The sequence below is a fragment of the Gopherus flavomarginatus genome, chromosome 23 (assembly GCF_025201925.1).
Source record: "Gopherus flavomarginatus isolate rGopFla2 chromosome 23, rGopFla2.mat.asm, whole genome shotgun sequence".
NCBI lineage: Eukaryota > Metazoa > Chordata > Testudines > Testudinidae > Gopherus > Gopherus flavomarginatus.
The window spans coordinates 12,954,012-12,965,546 of NC_066639.1; the positions used below are offsets into that span (position 1 = coordinate 12,954,012).

At 49.0% G+C, this 11,535-nt stretch overlaps 1 protein-coding gene across 14 annotated transcripts in view; it reads left to right on the forward strand.

Moving 5' to 3' along the window:
• The window catches only part of LOC127039351 (zinc finger protein OZF-like), a 1,232,974-nt gene extending 1,221,927 nt beyond the window's left edge, over window positions 1-11,047 (forward strand). For 3 of the 14 annotated variants that reach the window (XM_050932910.1, XM_050932908.1, XM_050932909.1), the window contains one exon: window positions 10,335-11,017. In XM_050932910.1, the coding sequence (XP_050788867.1) occupies window positions 10,335-10,914 (580 nt within the window). In that variant the 3' untranslated portion in view covers window positions 10,915-11,017. Of the gene's footprint in view, window positions 1-2,641; window positions 2,769-8,968; window positions 9,086-9,454 lie in introns of all 14 variants that reach the window. The other 11 variants (XM_050932912.1, XM_050932907.1, XM_050932919.1 and 8 more) reach the window with 10 other exon arrangements.
• Window positions 11,048-11,535: the final 488 nt, after the last annotated feature.

Consider the following 11,535-nt stretch of genomic DNA (forward strand, 5'->3'; position numbering starts at 1 on the left):
TGTCACTTTGGATCATAAGGAATAGCTCAACTGCCAAATGTGATGTGCTGGCGACACTCATCAGCAAAGTCCTCAGCAGCTCGGGCTCCATTTCCCACAGAAATCGTGCTGCACAGAAACCTTTGGGAGAGTCACAATGGCGCCAAACATGGACGGAAAAACAGTGATTGCTGGGATGTGAAGCGATGCACCACGGGGCGTTGGGACAGGAAGCAGAATGACCCGCACTCTTCCATCCCCTTCCCACAACCCACGGTGCCAGAATGGGACGAGGTGCTCTGTGGGATAGCTGCCCACAATGCACCACTCCCAAAAGCACTGCAAATGCTGCAAATGTGGCCACACTGCAGTGCTGGTAGCTGTCAGTATGGCCACACTGCAGCGCTTTCCCTGCACAGCTGTACGAAGACAGCTGTAACTCCCAGCGCTGCAGACCTGCAAGTGTAGCCAAGGCCCAAAGCAGATTACGTAGCAAATAACCAAAAACTCAAACCAAGCCTAACATATTAGATGGCTAGAATTTGAATTAGCAATTTCTCATCCTGACTGATGCTGGAAGCAGTCCACCAAGTTTCCATATACAAGCTAGAAATCCCTTTACCCTAAGACCAGCACATCCCCTAGTTCAGTCTTCGTTCCTCAGGTGCTTCCAGGAGTTCTCTTGTGTGGGGAATGAGGCCAAGAGATGATGACACACCCCATCTTATGTAGCTTTTCCATATAGCGGGAACCCTTTGTTTTAAGCTCAGTTTCCAGTCCAGTTTGTGGAAGAATACAGGTACCAAAATGAAATTCATTGTCATGTGGTCTGGTCACATGCCCTAGAGTGCCCTGCTGAGTCATAGTAGCCATGACTCATAGGCTGGCTGAAACATTCAGAGAAAGGCTAAGCTCTTCCACAGTCCATTGTCTTTGTTGATGAGCCATCAGCACTGTCTGGCTTCTTCATTGTTATACCTGAAAGGCTCGTTGTGGCTGTTACCCAGAGTAAGCACATTTGAAAGACAGATACAGAGTCAATATCCATAACTTCAGATACAAACATGATCCGTGCACACAGGTAGGATAATCATATTCAGCAAATCATAACTTTTCAAGTGACACCACACATGACTCATCTTGTACAAAATGCCTCATAATTATGTCCTAATCATATTATAATCCTGCCACTATATTGAATATGGACTGTAGTGTCAGATAGGTCCTGATTTCAAGGCACAGGACTTGGGAATGAAACTTCCTGTCTTTGTGGAACAGGAAATAACCCTCCAGCCAGGACTGGGAAATCTTCCCAGACTCCCAGTGCTGAAACCTGAACCTACTGACACTTCATTAGTTACCCCCACCCCCAATCTTTGTGACAACTGCAAACTTTATCAGTGATGATTTTACATTTACTTCCAGGTCATTGATAAGAATGTTAAATAGCACAGGGCTAAGATCCAATCCTTGCGGGAACCCACTAGAAAGAAATCCACTCAACCATGGTTCCCCATTTACTATCACAGTTTTAAATTTATTTAATGTATGCCATGTGTATTTTGTATCTTTCTAGTCAAAATATTGTGCTGAAGCAACTCATATGCCTACATATATTACATCAGTACTATTAGCTGCAACCAAACTTTTGATCTCATCCAATAAGGATATCCACTTAGTTTGATAGGATCTATTGTGTCTACACCTTTTTAATGGGTACTAATTATATTACTCTCCTTTAAATCCTTATTAATGAAATCCAGTATAGCGCTCCATTCTCTTGCCCAGTATCGATTTCAGACAGACACTCTTGTAATTAGCTGCATCATCTCTTTTATAGTTTTTAAATATTGGCACAGCATTAACTTTATTCCAGTCTTCTGGAATTTTCCCAGTGTTCCAAGTCCTAATTAAAATCAACATTAACAGTCCTCCACACTCCTCCACCAGGTCTTTCAAAACTCTAATTATCTGGACTCACTGATTTAAACATATCTAACTTTAATAGCTGCTGTTTAACGTCCTCATGAGTTATTGTTGGAATGGAAAGACTGTCAGCGTCAACATCTTATGATATGAGTTACATCATCTGTTTTTCTCCAAATCCAGGAGAGAAATATTTATTGAACACTTTTACCTCTTCTCCATTATTTTTGATAATTCTGCCATTTCCATCTAGTAATTTACCACTACCATTGTTAGGATTAATTTTGTACTTAATATACTTTTTAAAACTTATTTTCAATGGTTGATCGTTGATTTCTGATAGCTTCCCTTGCCAACTTTCTACAATTCTGACCTTCTAACTTCTATTCTTTACTATTGACTTCCCCTTTCATCCATGTATTTTATTTAGAGAGTGTTGGGATTCCTACCAGGGAGCTACCAGCAGGGTCCAGAGGCAGCCCCATCTCCTATATTAAGCTCTGGCTAGTAGCTATGTGATAAATGTGATGACTTCGCCTCTGTCTGTGAGCTGGGAGACACAAAGTTTCTCTCTTTCTACCCTCTGATGCCTCCTAGCTGCTCTAAGCAAGGCAGGGGTGGGGCTCTGTTAACATGTGCCTTCCGGAGCTTCCATTTACCTGGTGCTGCTGTTCTATGAACAGTGGGACTGTGAGTGGGGCAGCAGGTACTGAGTGTTGGACTCTTTTTCTTTCAGGGGCTGGTGACTTTCGAGGAAGTGGCTGTGTATTTCACCAGGGAGGAATGGGCTCAGCTGGACCCTGTTCAGAGAGCCCTCTACAAGGATGTCATGCAGGAGAACTATGAGACGGTGGTCTTGCTGGGTAAGGAGTCCTGTCCCCTGGGTTATTAAAAGCTGTGGAGTGTCTAAAGAACCTGAGTAGTAATAACTTTTATTTGTCATACAAGTTTTGACAAGTTTCCTTGCCCTCTTTTTTTGCCTTATCTCCCACCCACTAGTATCAGTTTTGGACATGTGCCTTTTTGGTGCTGTCAGTCATTTTAAAATTGCATTGAATGTATCCTTATTGGCTACATTAGCAACTACATTAATAACTGTAGCTTTAATGCCTTTTCCTCATTTTAATAGGAAAATATGCCACCTGTAGAATTCTAAATTATGTAAATAGGTATATGATTCATTCATGGCTTGTGTGACATTCAGATGAGCTCCTCTTTTGATAGGAGAGCACATAATGTTGCCATTCAGGAGCCTACGGGTGAAGGGAGAACAGAGCTGTGGGAGAGGAGAGGAAGGGGGGAGTAGATAGTTCTGGGGTGCCAGGACATGGGGAGGGTGTGTGAAGTATTAGAGCTAAGAAGCAGCAGGGAGGAAGGAGGTAGTAAGAGACGAGGAGGGAACACAAGAAGCTCCCAAGGTACCGAGAGGTGGTGACGGCTGAGAGTAAAGGGAAGAAGGGGAGGGGAGAGTGGAGGAAGGGCACCCAGGAGGTGGGCTGGGTGGGTCAATGGGAGGGAGGAGAGGTTTGGGGATCTAGAGCTGTGGGGGATCCCAGACCTTTAACCCTGAATTCCTACCCAGACCTTAGGTAAATCCCAGACTTCAGCATAACCGCTCTCACAAACCTCAACTTAATATAAGGCCCTGAACTGTAGCAAGCTTAGGCTATGTTTACACTACCACGGTCCATCGACCTGCGCTGCGCAACTCCAGCTACATCAATAACATAGCTGGGGTGGACGTAGCTTAGGCTGAGTTACAGCAGGGTGTACACTGAGGGGGGGGTCCACGGGAGACCTCCAAGGGTAGGGTCTGGAGTGGAGAACTGGAGAGCGACTAGCAGTCCATCTGCAGTTGATTTGGCAGGTCTTTACTAGACCTAATAAATCGACCATGGATGGATCGATCTCAGAGCATCAATCCCAGCTGTAGTGTCAACCTGCCCTTAATAACCCATTTCTTTATGTTCACCTCCTTGCCCCTCTATGCATGTTCCAAGCTAATAAGCAATACTCTAATCATGATATTTTACCTCTAGCGAGTATAAAATTGCCCACAAGACATGAGACTAGGTTCATAGATCATAAAATCAGGTCAGGGTCAACAAGAGTGAGAGTTTGGAGAGAGTCTTGTCCCCCCCCTCCCCATCTACAGCAGCCACAAGCTGTCTTCCCTCCAGGCTTCCAGGCCCAGTTCTTGTTTCTTACATTCTCCTTTTCTGGAAGAATTAGAGGCTGTTGCTCCTGAATTTTAGTGTTTAATTCTCCAGCCTTCTCCTCACACTGGGGGAGTTTAATTCTCCCTCCCATTACACCTGAGTCACTAGATTTCCTAATGCCCCAAAATGTGCTTTTGCAATGTCACGGTTCATGGGTAGCTAAGCCTTTCACCTGCCTCCATGGTCTTCTCAGGGAATGCCCTGTCAGGTATCAGGCCTCTAGCCAGCCGCTCTCTATGAGTAGGGACCTACATGCCTCTCCTTTTTGACCAGGGTGTGAGGATTGTAGTTTGTCCTCCACTGTGTTTGCTGGACTAACGTCCAGTTCCTGTGCTTTGCTTTCTCTCCAGGGGCTGTGAGCAGTGTGTGTGTGTGACAGAGGTGGGAATTTTGGTGATACTTCTATGATGCCAATACACACCTCAGTTTCCTGCTGTGATTGGTATTGCTATGATTAGAAGGAGCAGGAGACATGAGGTGTTTTGTCATGTAGCGGTGATGGGGTGATATGAATGGGTCATTAAGGCCTGACTCAGAGTAACCTACATCAATGGAATGCCCGACAGAGACAAGGGAATGATTGTCACCCAGGGCCGCCCAGAGGATTCAGGGGGTCTGGGGTCTTCAGCAGCGTGTCCCCCTTATCCGCTATGACACTGCAGAGCGTTTACCCTGTGTCTCCCTTACCAGCTCTAACGCCGCAGAACGTTTACCCCGTGTCCACCTTTCCAGCTCTGATGCCGCAGAGGCTTGCCTGCGTCCCCGTTCCCTGTTCCTGTTCCCCCTCCTGTTTGACTGAATTTATATAGTAATATTCTCAGCTGTATCTTTGCTTAACCAATCATTGTACTGAAATTTAACTAACCAATCCTAACACATTGAAACATAATTCTCTAACCAATTGTATCCCACTATCCTAATTAACTTACATCTAGCAAAACTAACTATACAGCAGATAGAAACAATTACAGAACCAGACTGATTAACATTGTAAAAGTGGTGGCCATAAAGATAAAATAATACAAAAATGAGGGTTTCACAACCACAGGCATTGAGAAGTGATTTCTTGCCAGAGAGGCTGCTGTCAAACTAAGTTTTCTTTAACCATCTTAAGATCTGTTTCTTTATCTGGTGGTGATGGGCACTATCCGGACAGGATCGTCTTCCTAACAGCCCAATAGCACCTTATTTCAGTGTGACTGGTTTGGGATGTGAGGATGTGACGCTTCGCTTCCCAGCTTATGGCTGCCCCTGCTGCTTAGCCAAAGGCCTTAGCCTAAGAACAAGGCCTCAGACTATCCTAGAGAGAGAAGGCCCATACACAGGCAAACTGTGATTTTGGTTCTTTGTTTTTATACCCCTGTGTACCTGTTGGGTTTCTGGGAAGTGGGCATGCGGAAGCCCACCCACTGCTAAAGGATCCCCCCCCAGCCAAAGGGGAGGATCTACAGGACCTCAGAACCCAGCTGATTCCGGGGGACAACTAAGAAAAGAACAGAGACAGGAGTGCGGTCAAAGGGTCATAAGAAGGGAGCCTGACGGGGACACCGAGCAGAGAACCCCGGACAGCGCCCACTGCTCCTCAAAGGCGTCAGGGGAGGCAGTGGACACCCCCCAGAGGAACTCCGCCCGGATACGTGAACGGACTAAGGACCGGAAACAAGTCCCACAGTTACAGGAGTCTCCATTGGCCAACTTCCTCTCCCTGGTTGCGTAGATGTCCATTTTAGCCAGGGCAAGGAGGAGGTTGACCAGGAGGTCCCGTGACTTTGTGGGGCCACGGATAGGGAGTGCATAAAGAAGGAGGTGAGGAGGAAAGTGCAGCCAGAAATGTAAGAGGATATTGGTGAGGAGCCGGTATAGGGGCTGCAACCTGGCGCACTCTAAGTAAACGTGTGCCAGGGTCTCCCTCACGCCGCAGAAGGGGCAGGTGTCTGGGACAGGGGTAAACCGCACCAAATATACGCCTGTGCTCACAGCCCCATGAAGGAGCTGCCAACTGATATCTCCAGTGGGCCTCGGGACCAGAGCAGAGTATAGGCTGGCCCACCGGGGCGCCTTACCCTCCAGAGGTGGCAGGAGGTCCCGCCACTTTGTGTCGAGGCAGGACACGAGGGTGAGGAAGTGAAGGGTGTGGAGCACGAGTGCGTAGAGATGTTTCCTTGGCACAGTATGGAAGCGGACTGACTGCAGATCTTGCAGCCGGCTTGCAGAGAAGGGGTGAGGCAGCCGGTTAGGTCCGCGGGGCAGGGGCCCGAGGAAAAGGTCCAGAGGGCTCAGGCTGGAGGGTGAGCAAGGCGTGCCTTCTCGCAGGACCCGGTCGAGGTAGGCCCGAGCAGCGGGCAACAAAGCGGCCTCCACCTCCTGTAGTACGCGCCGGGGAGTACAAGGTCTGGAGAGCCCCATATGCTGAGCGAGCATCAGGGGATCCAGCCAGTCTCCCCGGTCGTAATCCAGGTCTCCGACCCTGGTAGATTCTGCCTGGACCAACCTCTGACGCACCGCAGGGGACTCCGCCACCTGCACACGGAGCTGGGGATTGTGTAGTAGGGGCTCCGCAAGGAGATCTGCCCCCTCAATGGCCGCCACAGACCTGGTCGCAGCGAGCGGCTTCCAGGTCCGGAGGAGATCCTGGTAGAAGACCGGCAGCCCGGAGAGGTCTCGCAGAAGACCCATCGGATTGAGATAAAGGAGCTGCCAGTCGTATCGGAGCCCTCGGAAGCGGCGCAGGAAGGCGTGTGCCAGTGCTCTCCACGCCGGACTACCCGCATCATAAAGAAGCCTCTGCAGTGCCTGGAGGCGGAAGACGTGGCCCTGAGTGCGTAGGCACTTCAGGCCCTGCCCTCCCTCCTCCAGGGGCAGGTAGATGATCCCTGCTGGGATCCAGTGCAGTCCTGGCCAAAAGAACTCCAGAACCACCTTCCGGAGATCGGCCAGGAAAACCGGGGCCGGGACCAGGGTGTTGAGCCGGTACCAGAGCATGGACAGGACTAGTTGATTGAGCACCAGTGCCATCTCTCAAAGGGAAAGGCACCAGAGGAGTCCTTTCCATTTCCGGAGCCATTCCGTCACCTTGCCCTGTAAACCTTGCCAGTTCTCCGGCAGAGACGGATGCGTGGCAGGATGGTCTCCTGCTCCTGCTTTGAAGGGTTAGAAACAGCCCTAGGATGGGGCTGTGGCTGGAGAAAGCAGTCTTTAGGCTGGGTTGATTGGGGTGTCACGGAGTCCCTGGGCGATGCTCTGGAATTGCTCCCCACGAAGCCAGTCCAGATTTTGGGGAGCCTCCTCTATCTTGGAGCAGACTTGTTCAGGGAAAGAAGCTCACGTCTTCACCTCCTGGGTCTCTCCTTAGAGCATTCAGTATCCTCTGCCCCTCTGTGTGCTTCCCCCAGTGAGTCTGCCCCAGCAGGATCCTGGGGAAGCCACGGGGTACTGCACCCCCACTTCGCAGTCAGACGTGATTCTCAGCCAGCCAGTAACAGAGGTTTATTTGATGACAGGAACACAATCTAAAATAGAGATTGTAGGTACCGTGAACCGGACCCCTCAGCCAGGTCCATTCTGGGAGGAAGTGAGCCAGACCCCCACGTCTGCACTTCACTTCTTGTCCCCAGCGAACTCCAGACTCCAAAACCCCTCCAGCCCCTCCTCTCTGCTCAGTTCTTTTCGCGGGCCACGAAGTCACCTGATGCCTTTGTCTCCAACACCTTCAGTTGGCACCTTTGCAGAAGAGGCGCCCAGGCCATCAGTTGCTAGGAGACAGAGTGCCAGGCATTTAGGTGCACTTACCCTTTGCTCTGTAGCAATCACACGCCCTTATTCCACCACCTAGATACTTAAGAACTGCATAGGGGACACTGAAGCACCGACACAGTATTCAGAGAAAACATTAAGAACATTCCCAGTTCGCCACATGGGGGAAGTGGCTGCAGCTGGGGCCACCCCCCAGACAGACTCAGCTGGTCCTAGAAAGACAGAGAAACCAGGGGCAGAAAAGAGTCTCCCTCTCTCTGTAGAGGAAGAAGGGCCCAGCTGAGGGTACCTGAGTGGAGCAGGGATGGGGAAAGGCAGAGGAGCTGGGAAGCTCCTGCCTGGAAAGCCCCAGGCTGCGGCCTGGCACAAGGCCAACAGGTACTGGGGGTTGCAGAGGCAGCCTAAGTTTAGGCAAAGGCAGCAGGTCCAACCCCCTTTGCCTATGGTGAGTGGCTGACACTGCAGTCTGCCCCAGTGAACGGGGGCTAGATGGAGACTGGGCAGTAACTGAGGCAAAGTGGGGATAGTGGCTTGGGGATTCTCCAGGGAGGGGAGACCTAGATTGGTGGGGTACTGCTAGGGGGTAGCACCCCAAATAAAGGGGCACTGGGTCTAGGGTGGGGCATGGGGGCCAGAGGACAGGCGGATCACCGGCCTGCAGAAGGCGCTCCAGAGCTGGAATAAGCTAATTCCCAGGAGTCACCAGCAGAAGGCACCGCAGGGGTGAGTCCACTCGTCTACGCCCTGTAACTAGATAAGTGATAAAAATACACCTAACAGTGGGTTCGACCCTTTCCCCCATTCTGTGTCTGTCTTGTCTATTTAGATTGTAAATTCTTCAGGGCATGGGCCATCTACTATTCTGTTTGTACTTTGCCTCGCACAATGGGAACCCACTGTTAGTTGCTCCTTAGGCAGTAAGGTAATGAATATGATTTATAATCATAATAACTCTCCTGCCACTTTGACCCAAGGAAGCTGGCCTTGGGACGTTACTGCTTAAAAATGAGCTGGGGGTTAAAACCATGGAATATTCTTTGTGACAAGTATCCACAAATTCCACTGACCTCTCTTGTTTTCTTTGCCTGGAGTAGGGTTTCCAATTTCCAAACCTGATGTGATCTCGCAGCTGGAACGAGGGGAAGAGCCGTGGGTTGCAGACCTCCAGGGCTCTGAGAAAGAAGTGCTTCCAAGAGCTGCCTGCACAGGTGAAGAATTGGTTAAACCAACTCAAAAACTGTGTGAGAATGCAGGAAACATTTGGGATGCCCTACAGAGACCCTGTGAGCTCTCCAAGTTCAGGATTGTTCCCTGCAGATGTGGAATCATTATGGAAAATGTCACTCATGGCTTCCCTCCTATTCTGACTGACAACTGGCAGCAGGTCCCTCCCTGATCTTGCTTTCCCCTGAGTGTTCTCATGAGATGCAGACCAAAACTGATCCCTTCCTCTCTCCTCTGGGGAAGGGTTTGGGGAAAATCAGCTCCTAAGAGGTTTAATCTCTCCAACACATATTTTGGATTGTTCATCTCTTTTTCCATTCCTCTCTCTGAGATTTTCTTTCTTTCTGGCGCAGGTAGTGACCTATGTCTGGATTCTGTCTGTCTCCCATCAGGTGATGGGATGGTGAGTCAGAATGAGGAGGAGAAACCCCATCAGGAAGATGCTGAGCAAGGAGAACCACATGGAACTTTATCAGAAAGATCCAAAGGGAATATTTCCAGGAGTTATGCACTCCCAGAAAAACCAAAAGCCTGTGAGACTCAGGGGAGGCCAGAGGGAAACTTTAGTAGCCACTCAGGCTTTATAACAAGCAACAGAATCAACTTGGAAGAGACACACTACATGTGCCATGAGTGTGGGAAAAGCTTCAATCAGAGTTCTGCCCTTATTAGACATCAGACAATCCACATGAGTAAGAAACCCTATGAATGTTCTGAGTGTGGGAAATGCTTCATTTATCGTTCAGTCCTCATCTTACATCAGAGAATCCACACAGGAGAGAGGCCGTACACATGCGCTGCGTGTGGGAAAAGCTTCAATTGGAGCTCACACTTTATTACACATCAGAGAATCCACACTGGGGAGAAGCCCTACACCTGCGCTGAGTGCGGGAAAAGCTTCAATCAGAACTCGGACCTTATCAGACATCAGAGAATCCACACTGGGGAGACTCCCTACACATGCGCTGAGTGCGGGAAAAGATTCAGTCAGAACTCAGACCTTATCAGACATCATAGAATCCACACAGGAGAGACGCCCTACACATGCACTGAGTGCGGGAAAAGCTTCAGTCAGAGCTCAGACCTTATCAGACATCGCAGAATCCACAGAAGGGAGACGCCCTACACGTGTGCCGAGTGTGGGAAAAGCTTCCGTCAAAATTCAGACCTTATCAGACATCAGAGAATCCACACAGGGGAGACTCCCTACACATGTGGTGCGTGTGGGAAAAGCTTCAGTCAGCACTCAGACCTTATCAGACATCAGAGAATCCACACAGGGGAGCTGCCCTACACATGCGCTGAGTGCGGGAAAAGCTTCAATCGGAGCTCAATTCTTATCACACATCAGAGAATCCACACTGGGGAGACGCCCTACACGTGCGCTGAGTGTGGGAAAAGCTTCAATCGGAGTTCTGTCCTTATCACACATCAGAGAATCCACACAGGGGAGACGCCCTACACATGCTCTGAGTGTGGGAAAAGCTTCAGTTGGCGCTCAGACCTTGTTACACATCAGAGAATCCACACAGGGGAGACACACTACACATGTGCCGAGTGCGGGAAAAGCTTCCGTCGGCCTTCAAACCTTATTACACATCAGAGAATCCACACAGGGGAGAAGCCCTACACTTGCTCTGCGTGCAGAAAAAGCTTCAATCACAGCTCAAACTTTATTAGACATCAGAAAATCCACACTGGGGAGACACCTTACACATGCTCTGAGTGCAGGAAAAGCTTCAATCAGAGCTCAACCCTTATTAGACATCAGAAAATCCACATAAGAGAGAACTATAATAAATACCTTGACTAGGGCTGGGCAAAATAAAAAAAAAATTTCCTAATTCCCACGTTGTGATTTTTGCACCATTTTCACCGTGATCTCTCAGCTCCCCCACATGAGTTACCTGCCTCTGCCTTTTGCAGCTCACCCTTCTTTGGGGTTAGTCCTATGATCTTTTCTATCAACTCCTTTCCTTTTGAGCCAGGAATGTTCATCAGCTCCTGGAGGTTTGATCCCAACAAGGTATGCTGAGGCAAAAAGTATCTGTGCTTTACATCCACTAGGTCTATATATGGCATTGGCTACTCAAGTTAGTGATCTTGATGTAAAAAGACAATTAGAGTTGTAGAACAGATGCCCAGGTGCAGTGATTGGCATTAGCTTACCCCTTGACCTGACCTAAACTCCATCACTTTTCCTAGTCTAAACAAACCCTGAGCATCACGGTTATCCTGTTCCCCCATTTCAAGCAATTGTTAGTCATCGAGTTCCCCCTTCGGAAACCAATTGTTTCATTCCCAGTTGCTCTGATGTTGCTTCAGGTTGTGCTGGAGAGCAGATATTTTTGCTACTATTTTCCTCCCTTAAAATATATTGAACTATAACAAACAGCAGGAACAGGACTGAGATAGGGGAAAATGTTATTTCACC